At 35.4% G+C, this 27085-nt stretch overlaps 1 protein-coding gene across 1 annotated transcript in view; it reads right to left on the bottom strand.

The window, feature by feature from the left end:
- CLASP (CLIP-associated protein) overlaps positions 1-21660 on the bottom strand; it is a 45905-nt gene extending 24245 nt beyond the window's left edge. Inside the window, exons 1-7 of the mRNA XM_089820668.1 lie at positions 20673-21660; positions 19069-19224; positions 18815-18877; positions 18585-18653; positions 18210-18384; positions 7906-8067; positions 6957-7054 (exon numbers count right to left, since the gene is read on the bottom strand). Coding sequence (XP_089676794.1) covers positions 6957-7054; positions 7906-8067; positions 18210-18384; positions 18585-18653; positions 18815-18877; positions 19069-19224; positions 20673-21017 — 1068 coding nt within the window. The 5' untranslated portion in view covers positions 21018-21660. The remainder of the gene's footprint in view (positions 1-6956; positions 7055-7905; positions 8068-18209; positions 18385-18584; positions 18654-18814; positions 18878-19068; positions 19225-20672) is intronic.
- Positions 21661-27085: the final 5425 nt, after the last annotated feature.

The following is a 27085-nucleotide window of genomic DNA, read 5'->3' as shown; positions in this document are numbered from 1 at the left end:
ATTTTCCGGAACTGGCAATTTTATCCTTAGGCCGAACAAATTTCAAAGAGGACATTTTTTTCGATGGTTAGAGCAATATTTGGCGGGGTAAAGTTACAAGTCTTTGGGACTTAGACGATTTATTTCGAAAATTGGATATAATTGTATAGACTTGAACATTTTCATAATGGCTTTTTTTAGATTTAATTGTTTCAGAAAATCTTCAATTTTTTGGTGAAAAGAAAATTTTGTAATAGTGAAAGTAAATTGGAAAGGTCGATTTTGGAATGCTAGAAAAATGATTTATCTTTAATTTTATTTTTATTTTTATTTTTTTAAAAATTTTGCATTGCAAAATCGAAATGGACTTAATTGCAAATTTTTGCATTAAATTAGGTAAAATTGCCTTGAAGATTTTTAAAATATTTAAAGAGATTGGTAAATTAAAATTGAAAAATCGATTTTAGCTTGCTAAATCCGATTTTAAATGATATTTTAATTACTAAAACGTTATTAAATGGAAATTTTAACATCTCCAAGGCTTTCTTAATTTTATTTTGCAATTTTGGTCCTAACCGGCAATTAAATATGTTAATTTCACTATGGAAGACGTAATTTTAATGATGCATTTAAATTTGGACCATGAATGGTGGCCTAATTTTATTTTTGTCTCTCCCAGGGCAAGTCGGCCAACTTGGAGGATTAGTGAAATGTTGGTATAAGAGAGGCTCCCCCCTCTTTCATTTCCCATTGCATCTTCCTCCTCGTGTTGGGCGAAATTTGTGGAGAGGCAATTTCCAACCTAGGCGATTTTCGTCTTGGAGCAGATTTTAATTGTTTGGAGGCTTTTTTCTTCTTCTTCCATCTTAGGTGAATTTCTGCCCTAGGCGATTTTGCGGCAAATTCAGATTTTTCTTGCTTGGGCGAACTTTGTCGAGGCCTGAATTTTTTTTCTTGCAAAGGGGCTGCAATTTTATATCAGATCTGTTCATAGAGAGCGAGCTAGGGTTTTGAGGCATGTGCAAGCATCTAGGTTTTTGGCGCCTCCATTGTGGACTGTTTTGGGCAGAGCCTTTGATTCATTTTCAAATCTGATCCTTTGGCGTCAATTCCAGTCTTCATAAGGCAGCAAAATCCATCACATTTGAGCACCTTCATTTTGGGCAATTTGCATGTGCATGTTAGAGTTTTATTGGCAGCAACTTCTAGGGCATTTTGGACAGAATTTGGATAGTGTTTTGGAGGTCTGATTTATATCATTTATGACAAATTTGAGGGCCTGATTTGACAATTTTTATTGCAGCACTTCATGCCCTAGCTGGGTCATAACCAAACTCTACCAATTTTTATTGACATCTACTATTGGCACCTTTTTTGAAGGATATTGAAGGCAGATCTGAGGACATTGTTTTGTGCCCTAGATCAAGTATTTCAATGACAATTTCCAAAATTTGATCAACTCTGATTTGGACAACATAAAGGCAGATTTTCACACATTTTGGTGCCCTAGACAAGGAGTTTTAATAAGCATTTTCAGTATTTGCATAAGGTGGACAGAATTCCAAGGTCTTATTTCACTTGCCATGACTTCACATTCTTGCTTGGAGGACTAAATTTTCACATGCCGGACAAATTTCCAAAGGTGTTTTTTGTTGGTAGAAGGATGAACTTCATTCCGTGTTTGGAGGCCGCTCTAAGGGCAAGGTTGTCTCTCTCTTGTTCTTTCTTGGTTTCGTTCCTTTTCTCTTGCTTGTACTTTTCATCCACCACTTCATCATCCCATTGATAGGTTGGAGTTGGGAGATATAAGTGTAGTTTTCATGATAGGTCACTTGGAGAGGCAGAAATAAGCTAGACCACCCTACGAATGAAGTTGGGAGATATAAGTGTAGTCCATCCTAAGGTAACGACGAGGAAGAAAAAAGTGGTAGTCCCACCCCTAAGTTGAAGATTGGAGATTGATAAGTGTAGTGATAGGACTTGGTGAGGCAAAAATAAGTTAGAATACATCAATAGAAAGAAGGTTGGAGATTGATAAGGGTAGTCCATATCACTTAGAACGAAAGGGCTGAAATAAGTGTATAAATGATAGATGTTAGTGCAAGCAAGAACCCAAGAGGAACATATACAAAAACAGACAAGATATGATATCAAAGACCGCCTCCTTCTTGAAATTGAAGCAAGTCTGTGACACCAACAGTGGCACTATATACATGATACAGTTGAAAGACAAAGAAAGGATCAGGGTGCCAAGTTCCACCAGGATAATCAAGATGCCTACTTCACTCTCCTAAAACAGAATTGGGTACATGAAGGCAAGAAGGGAGTCACCAAGGCGTCAAGGTTCACCCGAACAGACTTCAAATCAAAGTATGGCGACCTCATTGTGCTGCTCAACTGAGTCATGGGTGTCTCACAAGGTATGCAATTCGAGAATTGGATGTATTACTTTATTGATGAAATTGTAAATGGAAAGGGCAAATTTGATTGGGCTAGAATTATATGTGAAAATCTAGAATTACAACTTAGGGCAATGCAAAACAAGAAGCAATTCCACATGGGGTCCTAGCCCTTCTATTTGATTGCAAGCCAACAAAGGTTGAAGTGCGAGCTTTGGTGAAGAATGAAATTGGGTGAAAGGCGAATTTGATTGAAGCTTGAGATTCAAGAAGCCCCGCAATTTCAAGAAAGAGCGGATTAGGAGAAGAGATTTGAAAATATTTGAGGCTAAGCAAGGCTTGGCTATTCGTGCAAGCTAGCTTGGTTGGATTCGAATGGGAAGGTTGGAAGACTAGGAAGGTTAAGGAAGGCAAGGATAATGGGGGAGGTTAAGTTCAATTTCAAGGTAGTGGCCAAGAGCAAGGCTCTCAAGTTGCTAAGTTCACATCCAAGGAAGCCATCGAGGCCAAGGCAAGATTACCCCAAGTGCATGAAGACCTCATCCTTTCAAGGTCAGGACATCAAGTACAAGCAAGTTCAAGTGGTGATGAGAAAGTTTCTAAGGACAAGCTCAAGCATCCAAGGCTTCGCCTTATCTCAAGGATTGAATATCTTTGTAAGATAAGGTTGATGATGTAGCACTTTCATGTGCATGCAATCAAAACATGCCAAGTGTCCTATGTTCTCATTGGTTGACAAATTATTGTAATCTTCTCATTGGCCCACAAAGTTGGTGCCCTCATGTAATTGGTTGAATAATGGTAACCCTAATTAGGGTTTGTAAGATATAATCTTGGCCATTGATTTTGCCTCTTAATCTCATCTATTCACTCTAATTTGGAGCCTCTATATAAGGCCATTTTGCTCTCATTTGTAATAGAGTTATGTTGGAGAATTGTTGCCAAAATACTATCAAAATTGTTCTCTATTCATTGTTGTGGCTTGCATGGTGGATATACATTATCATTTTGGTGTATTGCATGGTTCTTCTCATCTCTCAAATTAAAGTAGGATTTCATTTCATGTTGTTAGAGTAGAAGTAGATGGCTAATTGTATGGTGATGTTAGTGAATGTTTGAGAGGGACCTATATACTAGGCCACTAGCATCCTAGCGGCTTCTTAGGAAGCCTTGTGTGGTAATCTAGTCCAATCGCTCCTAAGTTCTACCTGCATATCATCTTTCCGCTTGTACTTCAAGTTGGGTTGGAAGATAGGTTTCAGTGTAAAAATCCTAAGAGTATCCCTTAGAATCATCGCACTAATGGAGGTAGCGCCATTGGCAAGCTTTCATTTGGTTAGATCCCCGTCCATTTCCTAGTTTCTCCATCCATAGGAGTAGTAGTAGTAGAGCAATAAGCATTTAGTGGTAGGAGTAGTTGAAAGTGAAAGTGATCAAGGAGAAAAAAACAAGTCAAGCAAGGAAGTACTACCAAGTTATCTTCGAATGAATAACGTAAGCCTGCCTACGTAATTACCAGCAAATCACATTGATATACTGAGTTAGTATCCACAATTGTAAGGAACATTGGAGTTTTGCTTATGTTCGAATGAGTATTAACTTTTCAAGAGAGGAATTGAAGATTTGATATTCTATATCAAGTATTCGATTGCTATATGTTATGTAGTGGTACAAAACTAACATCAACAGGTCATTACATAGATATGGTTTCAAGGCTATGTTCCATGGTGATGCATTCCCTATTTTTGGTCTTCCAGGAAACATCCAGGAAACTCTTCCCCTTCCATGCCCCCATCCCAGCCCCCTAAATGTGGAGGAACATTTTAAAAACCAATAGAAGTCAATGTTTTTCTAAGACAGCAAAGTAGAAACAAATTCAACTGGGCTTTAAAATTAACTAATGGCTCTAAGCTGTCACTAAGTCAAATCTACGTTTCATGCATGCATCAAAGTGTTGGAGTTGCAGGCTTATTTTGTGTCTCAGACAAGACATTTTCTGATTTCACCATAAATGTTGTCATTAAAAGTTATATAAAACATATAATATATTAACATATTTTTAAAAAATTATATATGTATGTCTTCTGCTGTCCACTATATTTGGCCCTCTAGGAAACGTCCTGGAAACGTTTTCCCCCATCCCCCCATCTCCATCCCCAAAACATTGTGGAACATAGTTTCAAGGTATACAAACTAACTTCATAGCTTCCATTTGTTTCTCAAATAGTTTGCAAGCATCCAATTACTGTGTTATAAAACGAATAATGACAGACAACTAGAGCATTAGAACATTTTTAAATACAATTGCTCAAAGAGAGTAGAGTTAAAATATAAAAGAAAGAAATCACCAATTCTCTTCACCTTCTAATTAGATATTTTTATGTTCTCTTAACCTTTATATAGTCAGTCTTGTCCCAACACAAAATATAGTAATGTTTAACTAAAATACCAAGCATAATGGCATCCAACAAAGTTAAACTCAAAATTAGAAAATGTCTCAACTAGCTAAATCATAATACCAATCACCCAGCCAGGCACTAGCCGAATGCAAATTAAGCAACTGGGCATGACAAAGATGGAATAAAAAGAAATTGAAGGTAACTCTTTCTGGCCACCCATTTTAATTTTTTGATACAAAACTGTCATAAAGCACAACCAGTAAGTTCACTGATTTTCAAAGATTCAAATGTTCACATGCTATACTTAAACTCCTCTTAATTAAACCTACATCGAAATTCAGCCATACGATATCAGATCCTATTAAAAATGCCATATTGCTTCCTCAAGAATTAAAATATGATTTGGATAAAATTCAGATGAGTAACCATTGATGAATAAACTCTGAAACCCAGCTATAGATTCTACACAGGCTCATGTAGTCTATGTATAGAGAAATCCATACAGAAACGGTAAACGGAAATTTTTAGCATGGAATAAAATCTATTCAATCTCAAATTGGCTTATAATGGACAAATTGTCTAACTCAGTGGAACCAGTCTGCCATCAGCCAACAAAATCGTCTAACCAAAAGCCAAAGTTCTGAAAGATGACACCTTCATTATGGCCTGAAGCCTATTTGCAATCTACACGGACCTTTGTCACTAACCTCAGATGACGTGTTTCCCATACTTCCACATTTTTAACAAATTTTAAACTAGCAAAAATTATATGTATTGGAATGTATAGCAACTGACAATGACGATAAAAACAAGATAACCCCTACTACAGGGTCGGGGAACTTCAAGAGGAATTTCTGGTAACAACTGAAAATCCCTAGGTAGCCTGTTCAGTAAAGCTTAAACAAAAATAAGGCTTATACAAGGATATAATCATATATAGTAGTGGAGCTAGCAGCAGGAGGGTAGGAAGACAGTAGATAGGAACTACTGGGTGCCAGTGTTGCAAAAACCTGGGCGTTGTTTATACTTTATAACAAGTTGGCAGAGGCCTTATCCCAGAAACTTTTCTCATTGCCCACATGACATCCTCTCAATTTCTTAGTATGAAGGTAGAGACAGCCTAATTGACACAAATATTGAAAATGTCCACATCCTCGTGGCTGCATTCACAAAAAATCTTATTGATGACCGGACATTTGAAAAGATTAACAAAATAGCATTAGAATGTAATTATAACTTTATACTTGCAGGAAATTATGCAGCAGATCAGCTTGTAGATGAAAAATGGCAATAACATTTTCAACTCTAGACCTTGGATACTCACCTGGAGTAGTCAACTATGGTTAGGATGTTCCATGTAATCCATTCAAGCCTCCTTCTACTTCTAGGACTATCTTCACAGAACTTTCTGAACCCCTATAATACTTAATAAAATCAGCTCTAAGGAGGTTATCTTGTAAGTAACATTTATTTTTTCTCTTCTCCATTTCATGCTCAAGAAAAGGCCCAAAAGACCCCCATTCTGAAGTAACAATCTTGCTTCTTTTAGTAATTTAATTGCAACCTCATTGTCCAATTTTCGTTTTATTTCTCCCTTATATCTTCATTTAGCTCTTATTTACATTGGATGATTTGTATTCTACTTTCTGCTCCTAACAAAGATTCTTAATTGTGTAAAAAGCTTTTCAGAGTTGTGATAATGCCCTCTTTCCTGTGTCTTGTCATCACTTCAGTTTGTCATTCTCTAAATGGTAATTAACGAACTGTTTTAAAATCTTTTGGCAACTTCTTTGCGAAGTGTACTCCATGGGTCCAATACCTGTGTTGGTCTTCCCATAAATATATTTTTTGCTCCTAAATCAATTGACCGTATAAACGCCAAGAATGATAAAAGAAGCAGAACTACCGACTTCAAAGGACCTTAGATAAATTACAAACTAAGGAATTATATTGCTATCACATCTTGTTACTCACTTCTCATTGTTACAGCTATGCTAAATCCTACATGATTAACAAGTAACAAGATGGCTAAGGCATGTATTCTACCTAATGTACAAATAAAAATTAGGAGCAATAAGCGATGTCAGTGTATAAACACAAATGGAGATAAAATTGATTCAAAGATGTCCAAACAACTTTTCACAAATAAGGCAGAAATATAAAAAATATGACACACAACCTGCTTTACAACACTAGAACGACGATCAGAGAGTTGAACAGTCAAAGGTCCCACTAGCTGTTTCAGAAGTGCTGGAAAGCATGCATAATCAGGAGCGCCTGGAGGAAAAGAGGAAAAATTAGTGGAAGATTATTCATGCATTTGTTACTTTACCTGCTTGACTTATTTCTATGCATGCAAGAACAAATTTGTAGATATTTTCTGCTCAGATGCTGTCATTGAAACTACAAAATTGACATAATATAATGTTATAACTAGGATACTTGAAAAAAATTCAACTGTAAACATCTAGCTTCAACAGTGTGTTGCAACATTTTTCCATCCAAACAGTTACCTGATATCAATTTGACCCATGAGAATATACAAATGTAACAAGAACTGTCTTCTAATAGAAACCACTTCTAAATATGGCATCCTATGGAATCTCTTATGATGAACAGTAATCCTAATAGGTAGTTTAATTAGTGATACTTAATACATAATAATCCTTAAAGATAACATAAAACTAAATTAACTATTGTAATTAACTTTTTTATATTAAGATCGTTTACATATTGGGTGCTCCTTAAGAGCAACGATTACAACTTATTCAAACTCCTTTTGAGCAATCACGCTAGAAACAACAATTGGAAGACCAAGAGTCACAACTTAGAATCCACTTCTTACAAATGAGACAAATACAACCAATAGAAGACCAAGAGTCACTAACTTAGAATTCCACAAAGATGTCCCTCTTGGGATTTGAACCAGGGTGTCCACAATGAGAACTCATTGATTCAACCAACTAAGCTAAACCCCTTGGACATATTGTAGTTAACTTTCAATAATGGAGATTAAGTGAATAAACAAGGTGGTGCTGACCAACAAATATAAAGCTTATAAGTATAGAATCAAAGTAAATCTATATAAACGCCAAGCTGACTGATACATTAATGCCAGACATACTAACCTCCATAAACAAGCCCTTCAATTCTTTGCATGGCTGTGATCCTTACCAACCAGTCCTGGTCTGCTGCAAGCATTCCAATAATCTTATCTATTTCCCTCAAAAGCTCTTTCTCAGAATATACTTTCACAGGGTCAACAGGCTTCTCGGTAACTTCATTATCCCCTGCCGTTCATATTAAGAATGAGTTACTAATCCTAATTATCCTACATATGTAAAACTAAACTTTAAAGACATCATCTCTCATTGAAATTATAACATACTCTAAAGAAAGAGATGAAGAACTGTTCTAATGCATGTCCCTTAACCAAACAGACCTAAGATAAAAATCCAGTTCATAAAGTATGCTCATTGTATTAAAATCTTAAAATCGCACTGATGCATATGTTCCTTCACAAAACAAGATGTCTGATTAAAGTTCAGTTCATCAAGTAGAGTCAGTGTATTACAATGTTAAAGACAGACAACACAATGCAAGTCCCCCAACCGAATCAAAAGATAAAAGATAATAAAATGTTAATTAAGACTTATCTAAGGGTACTGCAAAGAAGTACTCAAGATGATCTTTCAAAAAGAGCGGAAAAGAAAGGGAGTGACAGAAAATCTACATAATTAAATTCAAGCGCAAACTCATATAAAAAAATTGTGATCCAACTGCAACTTTGGGCTCACAGTAACATAAGAATCATAGCGAAGATGATTTTAAGAAATTTGTTTTCTACTCAGCATTATCAAGCCAAGTATCAAATAAATTTAATACTTGGGTGATTGATAGTGGGTCATCAAGACACATCACAGGTTTCAGAGAGCACTTAGATACTATGGTAGAAGAAATTGATGAATAAGTAACAACTGGGGATGACTCTGCACATCGAGTAAAAGGGGTTGGAACTTGCACCATCAAATTGAAAGCTAGCCTCTCTATTCAACTCACTAGGGCGTTATATGTTCCAAGAATTAAGAGGAACTTAGTATCCATATCTACCCTTGAAGATAACAGGTATAGGGTTTACCTTCAGGGGTGGGAAAATTCTAGCATGACCAAAGAACTTCACCATAAAGAAAGCTCAAACTATAGGCATGAGACTAGAATACCTATACAAACTTTGTACTGAGAAAAATCAAGCCATTATTCATGAGACTTCTAACTCAAATGAAATCTGGCATCGAAGACTATAACACATTCATTTTCATGCCCTAACCTCAATGGAAAAATTGGTAACAAGACTACCCAAACTAAATCAAATTCATAATGGGGCATGCAAAAGTTGTGCATTGGGGAAGAACACTAAGGGAACTTTTCAAAACAGTTTAAGTAGAATAAAAGACATATGAGAGTTAGTCCACTCTGACTTGTGGACCCATGTCTTTACTCTCTATGGGAGGATTTCTATATTATATAATTTGTGGATAACTACTCCAGAAAGACTTGGATATATTTCCTGAAGTGTAAAGAGTCAGAAGAAATCCTTAAAAGGTTCAAGGAGTTCAAAGCCCTAACAAAAAACTCTTTCGGAAAGAGAATTAAAACACTGAGAACAGACAATGGGAAGGAGTACACCTCAGAAACCTTGAAGGAATTTTGTAGTAATGTCAAGATTAAGAGGGAGTTTACTATACCATATAATCCACAACAAAATGGGGTTGCTAAGAGGAAAAATAGAACTATTGTAGAGGCTGCCAAAGCAATGTTGTATGACCAAAACATAAAAACCTCATTTTGGGCAAAAGGATCTAGAACAATTGTTTACATTCAAAACAGGTGTCCCCATTCACATCTTGATAACAAAACTCCTAAAGAGACATTTACTACTGTAAAACCTGACATAAGTCACTTAAGAATATTTGGTTGCCATGTTTACATCCATGTGCCTAAAGAGAAGAGGTCAAAACTAGAGCCTTCCAAAAGGAAAGGATTTTTTTGTGGGCTATAGTGAAACCTCAAAAGCCTACAAAACATACATACCTAGACAGAGACAAATAAAACTAAGTAGAGATGTCATCTTTGAGGACACTGCCTTCAAGAGGGCAAGGAGTTGTAATGAGCCAGAAAATTCAGAATTCACCCAAAGATATGGAGGAAGATCCTGCTCCTGAGTATCAGAGGGAGTATCCAAAAGCTATCAAAAATGAAAACCAAACTGCTCCTCACATTCAACGGGAGCATCAAGAGGAAAACCAAAATAATAACTACAAAAAGAGACCACTTTGGGCCAGAAAAATGATTGAGAAAGTGAAAAATCATGCAACACCCAAAGGAACTTTGAGAGGAAGTAAGAAGCCCAACAGATTCTCAAGTTATGTTGCCTTAATGAGTGAGATCATTATCTCAGAACCTATGAGTGTAAGAGAAGCTCTCAAACATCAAGAATGGAAAGATGTCATAATAGAGGAGTATCAATCCATTTTGAAAAATTATGTACAAGATATAGTACCTAGACCTAAAGAGAAAATTGTTGTCTCCTCCAAATGGCTCTTCAAAATCCAACATGTTGCAAATGGCAATATAGAGACACAAAGCAAGTTTTGCTGCCAAAGGGTTCTCACAAAAGGAATGTACTAATTGCAAAGAGACATGTGCCCCTATTGCCTAATACACTTCTATTAAGTCATAGTCATTGCAGCAGCTAAAGGCTAGACGATCCATCAAATGGATGTGAAAACTACATTCTTAAATGGGACTATTGAAGATAAAGTCTATCTAGAACAAACAAAAAATTTTGTGATTCATAATGCAGCCTCACATGTATGCAAATTGAAGAAAGCCCTATACGGACTTAAATAGGCTCCCCAAGCCTTGGTATAAAAGAATCGATAGCTATCTTATACAACTAGGATATACAAGGAATGATGCAAACTCAAATCTCTATTTCAAACTTATTAAAGGTGATATGCTAATACTAATTCTATATGTTGATGAACTGCTAATTACAAGGGAAGATCACCTTATTGTCCAATGTAAGGACTTGGCCTCAAAATTCGACATGAAGGACATGGATATTTTACACTACTTCCTTGGATTGGAAGTCTAGCAGAAATGTGATGGTATTCTTTTGAATCGAGAAAAATATATTTTGATATTTTGAAGAGATTTGGTGTTAAATTGTAGACCAATGTCTACACCCATAAAACCAACTTACATAAGTTGAAAGAGGTGGCAACAAAATCAATATTTCAAATCCTACTCTTTATAGCCTGGTTAACACTCGCCTAGATATTTGTTATGTAGCGAATGTTTGAGCCAGTTTATGTGTGAACCATGAGAGATACACCTTATTGCTACAAAGCATATATTGAGGTACCTTGTTAAATTGTACACCGATGTCTACACCCATGGAAACCAACTTACATAAGTTGAAAGAGGCAGCAACAAAATCTAGATTTGTAGATCCTACTCTTTATAGACGGATAATTGGATCACTGATGTACCTGGTTAACACTCACCTAGATATTTGTTATGCAGCGAATGCTTTGAGCCAATTTATGTGTAAACCACGAGAGATAGACCTTGTTGCTACAAAGCATATATTGAAGTACCTTCAAGGTACTATTGGATATGGTCTTAAGGATAGAAACGCTGACCTAGATCTACATGGATACTCCAATTCAGCTTGGGTTGGAAGTGTAACTAATCAAGAAAAGCACATCAAGATGTTGCTTCAGTTTGGTATCAGCTATGATTTCTTGGATAAGCAGGAAATGGTCTTCAGTAGTATGACATTCAATGGGAGAAAGAGAAGTAGTATGGCTTCAAAAGTTGATTGTGGGACTATTTGGTTAGCCCCTGAAACCTGCTATTATTCACTATGATAATCGGAGTTGTATTAAGCTGTCAGTGAATCCAATATTCCATGGTTGACCAAAGCATATAGAGATTTCTTACCACTGTGTGAGAGACATGGTAAAAAGGAATGTGATCCAGTTGAAGTATACTAATACAAGCAACCAAACAAAAGACATTCTCACCAAGACTCTCTCCAAAGTTAAGTTGAACCCTTCTGGAAGAAACTTGGTATGGTTAAAATGTAAGTTATTGAGATTGAGTCTCAAGTTGTTTATCTGTAATATATATATATATATATATATATATATATATAAAAGATGTTTAATGTGTAAACTCTTTTTGTCATACGTGTGACTCTATGACTTTATGGGCCCCAATATGTACATTATTGAAAGGTGACAATCTTTCAGATAATGAACACTTGTATCTAACATTGAAAGGTGAAGACTTTACCATGATAAGTTCTATATCAGTGACTTGATATTCGTGGGCATACCATGATAGTTAGTACCTCTTGAACATTTGATAGATATCATGAGACTTGATATCAGTTGCAGATCATTATGTTCTTTGTGAGATATCATGGTGGATATGCCATGACTTGTTGTGGTGGACATCATGAGATGTTATGCCAGTTCACATACCATAACATTGATATATATGTATATATAAGAAGAATGTCATGTGACTTGATATTCTTGAGCATATTATATCCTTGGATATCACGATCTGGTGATGTCTCTTTTCACAATAGATGAGCCCATTGTGATATATATACTTGGTTAGACCTTTATTGTCCTAGCTAAGAGGGAGTGTTAAAGTATGATACCTATGGTCAGATACGTGATTGATATTTATGCATACACACACAAACACATATATATATGTCAGTACATATATATGTATATATAGACTGAAAACTATCCATCATTCACATACCTGATTGTAACTCTCAAGTCCAAGTATATTATCAAATCTGTTTGTACAGATTACGAGTATTTCATGTTCTATTGATTGCATATGATAACGGATCAGATTAAGTCTAATCAATCTCTCCACATTCAGCAATCTGAGATATATATATATATATATATATATATAATTTTGTTAAGAATAAAGTCTTAACTAATAATCCCTATTAAGGCTCAGGTCTCTTCCTCGAATCGAATCGATGCTTATTAAAGGACATGTCCAAAATGGACTCATCTCTACCATGTCGAGACATGCCTATTCAAGTAATATATATATCCTTAAAGCGATCAGCCTAGACACTTTGAAATTCATAAATGTTATCTAGAGCAGATCAAGCATAATCAAAATTATATCAGACTTGCAATATTCAGTATTTGTAAGTACTAAATTTGCATTTCTCCTACATTTGGCATAAGATCGAGATACTCATTCTTCTAATTTAAGCCTGCACATATCAAATCTGTGATTAGTAAATTCAATCCTGACGTATAAAAGATATCCATTAGTCTAAATGTATCTCTAATCATTGTGTATTTGGCTGCACAACATTCATGCACATTCCCAAGCAGCAAAGAAATGATCTTGATAAAGAACTCTATGAAATGTATTCTTCTTGGTTAAAGTAATGAGTCTAAGGGCTATCATATTGTGAATCCTACCACAAAGAAGAAATACATCGGTAGAGATGTCATTTTTATTAGAAGAGTGAGCTAAGTACACCTCCCACTTCATTACTTCATCCAAATAGTGCTCCTATATTCACAATGGACGGATATAGTTGGGGATGTTAATAGTAAAACTAAGTCAACATCCATAAATGTCAAACATCCTACCATGCATAAGTGGTATACTAGAACCATTCGCAATTCAAAGCTAGATTGAGTTTCAGATACTTAAACTTCAAGACCGAGGACTTGTAGCACAGCTCGCTCTGGTTAAATCTTCAAATAATGAGTTCAATTGCTGATAATTTTCAACCATTAAATGTTCAGGGAGTACTAAAATCAAAGCCTTGAAAAAAGCCAATGGCTACAAAGTATTAATCCTCAGGTAAGAAAGCCATTGGATACAAAGGGATTTTCAAAACTATGTATAATATTGACGGTAGTATAGATAAGGCTAGACTTGTGGCTAAAGGTTATGCCACATAAAGATGAGATTGACTATGAGTAAACATTTGTTCCCAAAGTGAAGGTCAAAACCATCTTTAAAAAACTTTATTTTAGCTGCAGAATTTGGATGGAAGCTATTTATCTAATGGACATAAAGAGGAAATTTCTCATTTCTCAAATAGAGCTCAAGGAGAAGGTCCATGTGACCCAACTAGAGGGATAAATTGCACTTGGTAAAGAAGACAAAGAATGTAAACATGTTTAGTCTCTCTATGGTCTCAAACAAGCTCCTAGAACTCGATATGTTAATATTAATGAAGTTTTGCTACAACATGGTATATAGGCATCCATATGATCCAAATCTCTACCCCAAAGGAAAAAATTGTCATTATTAATGTATATGTTGATCATCTAGTTATCACATGAAGCTCAAAAACAATGTTTGAGAAAACTTATAGGAAAGAGCTCGAGCTCCTTCATTATATTCTTGGCTTGGAGGTATGGAAAACCAGTCAATATACCTTTGTATCTCAAAGAAAATATGCCAAGATACTACTTGAGGAGTTCTAAATGATGCATTCCAAAGCCGTCTACACCCATGGAATCAGGATTTCAATTATTTGTTTGCGATCCATCTCCTTGCGTACATGCAACTATCTATCAACAAATGATTGGAGGTTCTATTCAATTGAATTGGACTACACCAGAATTTAGTTTTGTTGCTAGTTAGCTTTCAAGATTCGTGCAAGAACCAAACAGGTGTTACTGGAAAGCAACAAAATGAGTTTTAAGGCATATAAATGGTAGAATGAATCATGATTTGGAATATCAAAGGAAAGATCAATTCTTCTAAACAAGACACCCAAATGCAAATTATGCTAGCTTTGTTGATAGAGAATCCATATTGAGGTATATTTTCTTATTAGGTTCAGATCCCATTTCTTGGGGAATTATGAAGCAAGCCAGAGTTGCTTAGTCTTCAATAAAAGCAAAATATTGTGCAACAATTTGTGAAGCAGTTTGGCTACATCACACATTATAAGGATTGGGAGTACGTCAAAATTAACCCACAATCCTTTATTGTAACAATCAAAGTGTTCTCAGGCTTCTTAGCAATCCAGCATTTCACGAACGAACTAAGCACTCAAGGTTGATTGCCACTTCATTTGAGAACACATTCAACACGTTCATTGCCACTTCAGCTCCAATTTTGCTCTGTTCTGGAATAACATGCTGACATTTTCACCATACCTCTTGGAAGTGCAACATTTGATACTCTTGAGTCTTCAAAATTCAACTATAAGTAGTTTAAGACAATAATGTAATAAGGGAGGAATGTTGGCATATTCCATCATGTAGTACAAGTTGTTTGTTTTAGGTTTGTTATTGTTTATTATCAAACTTAGGAAATTGTTATTATTTGATGAGAACATTAGTGTCAACTAATGCACGTGGTTCACAACTATTTTCATGTACGAGTTTCCTCCACAATGCAAATGTGAATAAATCTGTGGCATTCAATTCAATTTGAAACTCTGATACAATCTCCACCTAATTTTTTACATTCAACTCAATTTGAAACTCTGATACAATCTCCACCTAATTTTTTACATTCATTTTGGTCTCTACTCCCCTAATGTGGTTTTAGACCATTCCACCGCATCAACAGAAGGATAGTGCAAGTGATCCCAACCTTAGAAACCTGTTAACAATTAGAGCTAAATATCTGGAATCTTGATGGTGTAAGATGCCACCAGCAGCTAGACATCCATATTCTGGTCACTAGTATCCATGTTCATATTTCAAAAGCTGACATTATATACCCCTTCGTGTCTGAACTATATTTTGAATGGTAACTTAATCGAAAACATAGTAGAGGCTGGTTTATAAACCTTTTTTTCCCCTCCAACTTCCTAACAATGCATCATTTAGAAAACTCAGTAACACTTGTTTCTCTTTCAACATTTAGGTAAATTACAAAGAATCCATTGAGAGTTTCATTAACTACAAATGTTCTACTTGTAAGTTAAATGTTAGGGTTTTAAGATCTAATATATTTCTAATATCCTAATAGAAACCTGTAATGGTTTTACTATATCTATATTAGATTATTATTAATTAGAAAAAGAAATTGCATTTTGACAAAAGTCCCACATAAAAGCGTGAAAGTCAAGCATTATTAAAAAGGTTTAGTCATGAAGCTTAGTTAGAAACAGTCAATTTTTGAAGGTTTGTGTGGCTTCAAAGGCTTTAATTTTGGGGAGCCCCCTGACCCCAAAAGGAGTGCTGCCCCTCCACCTGCTGGGCACATTGCCCCTAGATGTATCACGTGGGCCCACTTGCCCTTGACCCCACTGCGTCTGTTGCCCCCAAATGCCCATAACCATTAATTGCTGCAGGAGGCGTTGCCCCTCAACCATGCTTGGTGCTGCCACCTTAGATCCCCAGTCTCATTTTCATTTTCTATCTCTATGCTATTAAAATGCTTACAAATTAAATCATGGTAGTTTTTTAAATATGTTTTTCAATACTCCGTTTTCACCTTTAATTTTTCTTATATTTTGAAAAAATCTTATAGTTTTCGTTTGCTGATATTTCCCCAAAATGTTTTTGCTGCTATGGAACTCTGCCCCTTCTTTCTAGAGAAAATGTTATTGACAAAATTGCAAGGATACCTCAATGACCATGACAAAATAAAGATGGCTATCTAAAGCAAATCTTTTTCAGGAACAGTTCAAGTGGACCACAGCAGAGACATCTAGAAAACCATCACAGTCGGCAATTGTTAGTGTAGTGATTGATGCTAACAAAATCAAACTGCCGCTGTTGAAATCATCTTTAGGCAATCTCCAGTTCACTGGAAATCAGCATTTCATGTGCAGAACTTTTTTAGAAATGCTATTCCAGATATTAAGCACAATTTTTCACAGAAGAAAGACTAATTTAGGAAGATAATTTTAGAATTTTATTTACTATTTAGTTACTAATTTTGAGGTGGAGTAGCTGTGTTTAGCTTAAGTTGTACTATTCATAATTGCCCAGGTTTAGCGCATTACTTTATCATTTTATCACCCGATTTACCACTGCATAATTAGCTGCACAAAAGGTGACTATGTGTGGATTCTTTTATCAATTATTTTGGAGAGTTCAGAACTCTATAAGAACATTTCCTATTGCTAACAAATTGATTCAGGACATAATATCAACATGTTTATGGAAATTTTGTTGATCGCCCAATTTCAGATCTATTTATGACAGTTTACTATCTGATGTGAGTTGTTCATTATGTTGAATAATAATTAAATATTATATACTGCAAGTATTTTTTCTTAGTGCAAAAAGAATTTTGAATTGGCATATAAGAAAAGTGAGATTAACTTAAAATCTTCACCAATTTCATCTACTGCAGACATCAAGAAGCAAAACAAGGATGAAGATCTGTCCAATGCCAGTAGAGATCTTTCAAACCAGTAAACTAGATTTGATGCAGTGACTAGGTCCACAAGGTAGTCAAGCAAAATCAAGTGAAGATCGAAGTCATTTTTTATCCTGCTACAAAAAAAACAGCAAGTAAATAAAAGAGGCACCATATGCTGAAAGTCAACAAAAATTTAGAGGCCGAGTTTGAGGCTAATTTAACTGTGGGTACAGCTCTTTTGATCTGGCTCAAACTGGAGTTTCTACTAATAATTTAAATTGACTTTTCTAGGTGCAACTTGCTACGACTATAACTTTTTTGGCCGACAAAATACAATAATATCTAGTTCTTAAACAACCCTAAGCTGTCTTATGTTTGTTATGATATAATCAGTCTATTACTGGATATTGCATTGGTGGCATGTTCTTTGGAATCCAATTTTGATCTTCTCGTATAAAAATGTGAAACTGCCAAAACCTAGACCTCTGCAATATTTTAGGTTTTCTTTTTTCATGCCTCTCCAGAATCTATTATCTAACTTTATATTACTGGTTCCATTTATATTAAAATAATGAGATTCTATTCCTAGCTACCATAGTGGTATATGTTTTTTTTGAAACAAGTAAGATAATGAACAGCTCATTTTATGTGTTTTAATAGAATGCTGGAGCCACAAAATATATGTACTGGCACCAAGTTTTTGAAAGGGTTTTATAATCAGAAACATTTAAGCGTGAATCTCCAGATCCAAGAAACAGAAACAGCACACCAAGCCTTCTAAGACGTTTAAAAGTTATATACACTTTGAAGCACAAACCCTTCAACACTCTATGTAAACACAGCTGTTAAACATTTAACCCGAGAACATAGCCAAAACCTACCATACAGTGCTGTGGAAGAATTGACTTCTTCTTTAATAATATTAGCAAAACACTAAAAGTTAGTCATGACTTGTAGAAGCCAATAAAAAGTTGGCCATTTCACAGTAAACATAAGATGAAGCCACACCAACACCACTAACCAGCAAGTGATGCTTCACGAACTGCAGCCTTTGCCTTTGGACTGTTTCGCTTGTTGCCCAGAAGAGGGAGACTTGCAGATGACTTTATTTCTGAAGATGCACCATTACCACCCAACGCATCAAATGGCCGCAACTTTGGTTCTATCTTCTCTAATCTGGCATTTATCTCCTTCACCTGAACTAAACAAATGTTAACATGGCAGCAACAGAAATATCTAATTTAATTTGCTCTTGAAAAAATATGAATTTTAATAACATAAATGATAATGGTAGTATCCCAATGCATCTCCAGCCAAACAAAGCACTAAGCAAGGATTATCCAACATATGTGCCTGGCAAGAAAGGAAAAAATTACAAATATATTATGTAGAAGACCTGGCTAGGACGAAGACTATGTCGTTGGAGCTCTTCACGGAACTGAGGTCCTCCATGCTGATACATTTCCTGAAGAAAGACAGTAACAGTATATCTTATGGAATAATATAAAATAAATTGCCAGTACAACCTATTCTGAACAAACTTACAAAAAAAAAGTGGTGAAGTGCAAAATGATAAATACAGTTTGATGTACATGACGCTTAAAATCCAAAAATGTGTTACCCTACCTCAAAACATAATATAGCTGCTTCCCTGGCATTGCTGTTTGGGTCATCAAGTAATTGCAAAACCTGAAATACTAAAAAGCATTAAGACATAGAATGGTGATACAGCAAGGGATGACGAGAGTTAAAAATAACCAAATGACATTACATTGACAAGGTCACTGAAGACTTTGTGATTAAAACATTGGAAGCATGATTTTAAATATAAAAAAATTGCAGAACATGATTTCAAAGACAATGATGGAGAATTTCATTACTGATGGAAGCAACACACGCTGAAAAGGAAGCTCAGTAGCAGCAAAAAGACTAATGGCATTTGCAACAGTTCGAGCAAACTCTTCACGAACTCGCCAATTCTTGTGTGTCCAAGCATAGCTCCCTGCTCTCTCCACAATTATTGTTGGAGATGAAACCTAAAGACAAAACCTGTGTTTTTTAAAACCATGTAATGAACAAAACCAATTCTGCAATTTTCACCACTTCAAAACAATGCATTAGACTGATTTCAAACCACACAGAATGTGAATTTTGAGTTACCAGAACCATCTTCTACCCAAAATTTATGATATTTCTGAAAACAATCTTTGTCAATATGGCATAGAATATCAAATGCCATATTAAAGTAGAAATGTTTAATCAGGTCTGTTTCAGATCATTGATAAAGGAAACAAATGAAGTTTAGAAGGGTTTCTGAAATATTATATCTGCCTCCAAGCCTATACGTTCTAATTTATTAACAACTATCCCAGGCGCATAACTCACATAATCAACTGAAGACATGGATAGAGGTGTGACATGGCAGATACAGGAATGGGGGCAGGTATGTTATTTTGATATAGGGAACAATATATATAAGATCCAGCGACATTATATTTAAACATAATAATCAGGAGGTAGGAGTGTCAGCTTGATGACCGTATTAAACTTTGGCAGCATTTATTTTTGCAAACGCTGCTATGAGATATACAGGCTATGTTACATCACAGTTGCCATGCAACATACAAAAAAAATTGATAATCATATCAGGTGAAAAATATAGCCCAATTGATGAGGATGTTGCTCTGTCGTAACATAATTCCCAGAGGACCAGGGTCAATCCGTGGGTAACCCTACCTAAATGTATTCAGCCTGGTCACCCTGGTCATTGCAGCTCAACCAAAGAAGAAATCTAGCGCCATTGTACACTTATAAAACGTGTTGTAATCAGGTAATATCTTATTATCGGTTGTGTTTGTGTGTGCGTATACATACATAACTTAAATTATTTAGATGAAAAAAGGGTTATAACTTCCGGTACTACATGTTCTAAACATACCAAACTCCAGTAATCCAAGGAGTGAGAAATGGTCCAATTCAGTGCTATAAGAAAATCCAACACGTGCAAATCTGATTTAAAAGCATTAAACGAAACCTCAATTTGCACAACAAAAACCCTCCTATCACCAGGAATATTGCAAATGACAGGGCGCGGATAATTATAAGCAATTTATATTGGCTTCTGAAAAAATGTACCTAAAGCAAATATTCGTGGCACTCGGAATTATAAGCAATTATCTAAGCTTCTGAGAAAAGTAGCTTAACCAAATATCCGTGGCACCGTAGCACAGAATTCATAGTAAACGCTATTTTCATCGTTCTCGTGACGAATAAACATAAAAGCCAATGATACGCATATCAGATGAAAAATATGCGGAATGTTGCAATTTTAGGTATATACGGTTCCGTCAAATTCGAGGCAAAATAGAATCTGAAAAGTATAAGATTGATTTAGCGGTACCAATCTAAACCTCAATTTATACAAGCCTCTCCCCAGCCTCTAACAACATAGCAAATTATATGTGCTCCATTCATATAATGTTACCTCCATGAGAGCGAGCAGCAGCCTACGAGCCGCATCACGCACCGGCTGCTTCCCATCGCCGAGCCGTTCAACAATGGCAGGAAGCAACGCATTAAAATGTAGCTTCAAATGTTCCCCTGACAAAGCCGCAGCAGAGGCCAAGGCCTGCAGAGCGCCCTGACTGACCCGGAAATTGTTATCCTTCAAAAGCGCGAGCGAGGCATCCACGAGATTGCTTACTTCCGCCGCATTCAGCGCCTTCGTCGAATGTTCCAGAAGCTGCTGCAGTCTCTCCACCCCTGCCATCCTCTCCTTGGTGTCCTTCGCCTGCACCATTTCTATCGCTTCCTCCATTCTGCTTCCCATTCACCAACATCTGGACGCCACGGATCCACCTACTCCAGATCTCCCAGCCTCTGCCTAAATGCACAACTCCATTCAACTGCAATCAAACCCAATGCTCCCCAAATCCTAGGGTTACCAAAATTCAGACTTCAAAACTTGGATCTAACAAAAATCGACGAGAACAACCCCCTGCTCTAATCTGATCCAGAATCTTAGGGCATCAGTTCATTTCAATCCGCCATGACTCTTGCACTTCCTCCTCGCCAGCATTTGCTTACATACGCAGACCTCTCTTGCTCTGCACTCGCCCAAAAAGCAAGAAAGAGGGGAGCTCTAGAGAGAGAAAACAACAAGGACAACAACAACAAATTGGCATTCTTTTTCACCAACAAAAAAAAACGATTATTTCCAGCCAATCTTCAAACCCCACCTTTTCAGAACTCCCCAGTAGGCCGTCAAACGCACTCTGGCAGCCTGTCAAAGTGAGGTTAAGATTAAATCTTTCTTATATTTTTTTAAAGCTCTTAAAATGGTTGCTGTGATAAGATGTTTAATTTGGCTTTCGTAATCAATCTGCGTCAAAAGGCTGGCTGTATGCTTCAATTTAAAGCTGCCTTCTCGCTCCTTCCCTGCGTGTATTGCTTTTGCCATTACTCCAATGTGTAGTTGTATAGTGTTCTACGGGTATTTTATTGGTCGTTGGTAGTTAGCCACGTACGATTTGTGTTGTGTGAAAAAAGTGAAAGGGTTTTGGGCTAGTCGTGGAGTTAATCATTGTGACTAACGAATGTGAACCACTTTCTATTCCTTCAAAATGAATCCATGTCGATCAAACTTCGACGCCAATCATTACATACAAATGTGAGACAACTATTTCCTACGCCTTTTCATGCCGTTTCTTCTCTCTCCAATGAAATCGGACGTCCACGACAAAGAGCAAAGTGAGTCCAAAACTACATATGAATTGGGATGATCTTCATTTGTATCACTTTCGAGAGAAATCAAAAGGTTTATGTGGTTTATTTATAAAATAGTGGGTGGGAAAACATAGTTGTTTATAAGGTAGAATTTTAATCAACATTTAATGAGATAAAAAAAAACAAGGAGTTAAGTCACTAATAAATGAATGTGAGCATTTAATACATCATCATTTAAGTAAAATCATTGAGAATATTTGGCATAGTTATTCATTCTTAAAAACAATGAGTTGATAGGCAAGAGCCTACAACACGATGGTAAATTGTGAGCTTCTTATTGGAGAGGTCTTGGGTTCGACTCTACACAAACTTAATAACTAATAATAAATCACATAATAATAATAAATCTTGACTTTGGCCTCTTACCAAACATAATATATATATAACAAAGATTTGATAATGTCCATTTGTATAGGATGAATAACCAACCAAAGCATGTCATAATGTGGCAAGAATTCAAGCAAAATGAGTTTTGCTAGAGATGTTTAGTAGAGTAACTGGTCTCTAACTTCAAATGTCTTTTAAATCTCTAAAGTTTAGTTTTAAATTTCATATTTCATTTACTAATAGTATTACTTAGAGAAATGGAGTGAAAGACCTTAAGATAGACTTTAAAGAGATCCTTACTAACCAAATCTCATAAAGAATTCTAGAATTCATAAGGGAGACCATCACAACCTAGAGGCTTATCATTAGCCATGGAGCAAATAGCTTCCATAGATCCTTTAAAATTAGGTAGAGTCTTAATCGACATTTAATGAGATTTAAAAAATAGGAGTTGAGCCACTAACAAAAGGATGAAAGACCACTTAATTTATTATCAGATTATAATACTTGGCATATTATATTCATTCCTGAACAACAATGATATTATTATCAAGATTATATTTGGATTTAATGATACTATTTGTTTAGGATGAATAATCAACAAAAGCATATGCTAAAATATGAGTGAGAACTCTAACAAAGGTTTTGCTAGAGACGTTGAGTAGACTAATTGGTCTCCAACTGTATATGTCTTTTAAATCTCTAGATTTAGGTATAAATTTGAAATATTAACAAGTGACGCGTAGCGTCATAGTTCCTGCCATATGCGTGATAGAAATAGGTTATGCCATTAGGTGATATGTTGACTAAAAAATAGACAATAAACATTTATCCCTTCAGTGTGATTATAAGTTTGGATCTATAATACAGATGATGTTAAATAGATATGTGAATATCCTCATTGATCAAATGGAAATCAAAGTCTTAAAATAGCATATTTGAAGAAGGAGAATATCATAAATAAAAGTGCATCAATAATTTTACTAGAGGTATGTTTATGATCTTCATAGGCAAGGGAATGACAAAAACAGCCATAAATAAGGCATTTAAATCATAATGACATTAAAAACTTGACAGTTGCAAGAGGACTTTACAATAGACGAATACATTGAAATTTTTGAAAGCAAGGGAAACTTTTCATTAAAAAACAGTTTTAATGAATCTAATAAAACTTAAAATAAGTGCAGATATGCTTAACATTTTAAAGTTTAGATTATTTTATATGCAAGTTTACTCAAGTAGGGCAGAGCATAAACCAATTTAAATGTAGAAAAAGCATATTCCAAATACTTAATTCACAATGTCTTTAATTGAGTCTTTAACTAGGTATTTTTTCAAAGTAAAAAGCTTATTGTCTTGAATCTATACATACAAATTTGGTTACTTTAGAAACAATATATATACATATAATTGAGCCAGATATTTTGACTTAACAAAACTTTGATGTAGTGGGAGATACATAAAAGAAATTTTTACATTCAATGTAATAGGGAGGTGTATTATTTTGGTGGCCAAACGTGCTACCTACAAAATTGGTAACATTATCAGTGCATTGTAAATGATGTTTAATAGGGAAAAAGTAATTGATTTTTGTAATTAAAAAGAGACAAGTATAAAGAATAAGTACCTTTGTTGTTTGATGCCTAGTTTAGTGATTCATAAGGACTACACGGGTGATGTTATTGTACTAGTTGAGAGTGTATGCGCCAACCGCTGAAAAGTCTCGAAGCATAAATATTACTTCTGATTTGTCATCAATGTATTGTTGATAATTTATGTCTTTAAGAGCAGGAAGTAATTGTTGTACAATATTGTCTTCGATAGAGCAATGAACTAGTTGTTGGCTATCATTTGTGATAATTGCTTTTAGGTACAATGAATACTTGTATCGGACATGTTCTTTGCATCGGTTGCAGTATCCTTTTTCTCCATTCAATGCTCCATAGCTTTCAAATCTGCGACTGCATTTTGAGCAAAAAGCATGGAATGGACTTGAGTATGTATTTTCTACAATCAAATTTCCCATGACCTGTTTATAATGTGCATGTATTAGTATGCTTTAAAACATGAAAGGTAAAAAGATAAAGTAAAATGACAAAGGATCTGAAATCACTTACCTCAACTGAAGTCTACAGCAGCCCATGGAGTGCATCTAATGTTCTTTTGTTATGTAGGTTGCAAATAAATGTTGTTGGAGTTGTTCGTAGAGCTGGTTTTTGATCAATTTTTTTAGCTATGTTTCTAAAGAGCAGTGATGGTATTTCATTTCTTTCAAGTTGGTGGTGTATCTGAATATATTGGGGTGCGAAAGCTGGATGCATGTATAGCTGCTCACAAGTAATAGAGTTAGTTTTCTAGTTTTAGAAGTTGACATAGTAAAATCGTAAAATGTAATAGAAAGAAGGAAATAAAGATTTATTTTCATAGATGTATCAATGAAGTTTCTTGTATGAGCTTACTAATGATTTGCTCATGTTGTTGCTTCCATCTTTGATTTCAAGCACATTTTGAGTACCTTTTTGTATGCTGCTAAAATGATAGCACCAATTGTTCCAGTGGTGTAATCAGTTGTGCTTGTCAGTAATTGCTTCATAGTTGTACCAGGAATGAATTTGTATTCATGCAATATAGCTGGTATTGTTTCAACTATGCTGGACTCTTTTAGAATTAGTATGCAATCACTATCTCCTTGATCAAAATCTGATTTTGGTTCTATGTCAAAGTCTATTATGTCTGCTGAGAAGATTGATGTTACTGATATTCAATGTTATAGTAAGCTCTCCTTTGGAGTCTGTAAGATCAGCACATAGTACTTCACATGTTTTATTCACTTTGTCCAGGAAGGCTTTGTAAACCACCAAGACATCACCTTTGAAAGTTTGGCCTGCCTTTTTTGCATTTAGATCTTCTATTAATGTACATGGTTCATTGTCCTCTTTTGTCTTGCAACAGTTAAAGGAAAAAAAAATTAATGTTCAAATCTTTGGAAGCATGTAAAGGTTGGAAGAATGAAGAGATTGCAAAGTTTAGATTTAAAATACCTTTTGATGGGTTCATGTTGATCTTGTGGTGGTTCACTTGCTAGTTGCTTTGGTGGAGTCATTGCTGTTGTACACATAACCCAAGTTAGAATTAAATTGCATATAGGTGAATGAATGTTGCAAGATGGTCTATCTAGTATGCTTCAATTTTGTTGATACAGCATATACTTGCTGGTGTATTTGTCCATACATGGTCAATGATTGGTTTGTTTATGTTGTGTTTTTGAGCTAGCATGAATTGAATATTATATTTTTGCATATGTTTTATGAGTGTTGTTGAAGTTATGTTTTGTGTGAACATGTCTATGTTGAAATCTCCAACAATGTAAAACTTGTTTTTTGATATGTAGCTTGTAGCTATTTCAGTAATTAGTGTTTTGATTTCAGCAATTGTTGTATGTGGTCGTATGTAAACATTAGAAACACTGAGTTGAGAATTTGTTTGTTTGAGGGTAATTGTTATAGCTTCAATATTTTTAGATCTATGTTCTATTGAATTGGTTATGAGGAGATTGCTTGAAGTAAGTATTGTTATACCGTGTATATGATACATTGAATGGCTATTGTATCTTCCAAAAAGAATATCAATGTTGCGTGGGAGGAAAATAAGTTCCTGTAGACATATGATATCAGTGGACATGATATCCCAATCATTTGAAATATCATTTGCATGAGCATGTAGGCTACGTGTGTTCAGTGTGCATAGCAATATGTGTTCATTGTGAGCTGTACAATGTAGTTGACTTTCAAGTTTCCATGTTGCCTCTGAGTATAGCCGAGACATTTCATGATGGATTTTTTTGTGGATTTTGAAATTTGTTGGAATCAAAGGTTTTAAGAGATACAACGAATTAATTGTTCTTGTTCTTGAAAGTGATGTGTATGTTAAGCCATGTTGTGTTATGTCACTAGGATCAAATGCAAGACCATCCATTGTGAGACCTTGGGCTCTATGTACTGTCCTAGCACATGCTACTTGTATTGAAAATTATTTTCTGATTTGAACTTGTAGTGCCTGCCCCTGGTTCGCATTTTGTTATCATTGTTGAACTCTTTTAGGGTTAGTTTTATGTTGATGGTTAGCAACATTGTTTTGAGATTATCAGATATTGTGTTATGGATTTAGTTTATTATGTGATGAGATTACTTAGACTCTACATTTCATGTATGTACGATGATTATTTTTAGTGTTCGCAATTATTGATGATGATTATTACATTGCTTCCAGTTATTAATGATGATTAGTAAGATGATTTATTATCATATGTGTTTTCTTATGGATACTTACCTCGTACTTGCATGTGTATGGTGCGGGTGTTTTCTTTGTGTGTTTGCTTTTGTATGGCGTGTCTGATGTGGTTAAGGAAGGGAGTCGTAGTCACCTGCTAGTCGGGATCTACACGATGCACCACTTCCTGCCATTGCCTGTTTAGCTTATATATTGTGCTTGTACATGCATGGTTTTTATACAGGTTGCAGGTACCGGGTATCGACTTCCCTGAATTGCCAGGATGAGCGCACCCTATCACATTATCTCAATGATAAGAGAGGGGAGATAAATTCTCAAGTCCAAATCTCAACTCTTTAAGCCATTTGTTCTAATTGGAAAATTAGGACAAGAATCTGAGTTGAGTACCCTCCGAATGCGTAAGATGATGTAATTCGTGATTTAAACCCTTGGTTTGATTTTGTATGTATTTTGGCTATGATGGATTTTCATATTTTTCTTTTGTGAGTCTTTGGA

The sequence above is a fragment of the Cupressus sempervirens genome, chromosome 3, assembly GCF_028749045.1.
Source record: "Cupressus sempervirens isolate cs-2001-9-10 chromosome 3, ASM2874904v1, whole genome shotgun sequence".
In the NCBI taxonomy this organism is placed as follows: domain Eukaryota; kingdom Viridiplantae; phylum Streptophyta; class Pinopsida; order Cupressales; family Cupressaceae; genus Cupressus; species Cupressus sempervirens.
This window is presented reverse-complemented; position numbering and strand designations above follow the sequence as displayed.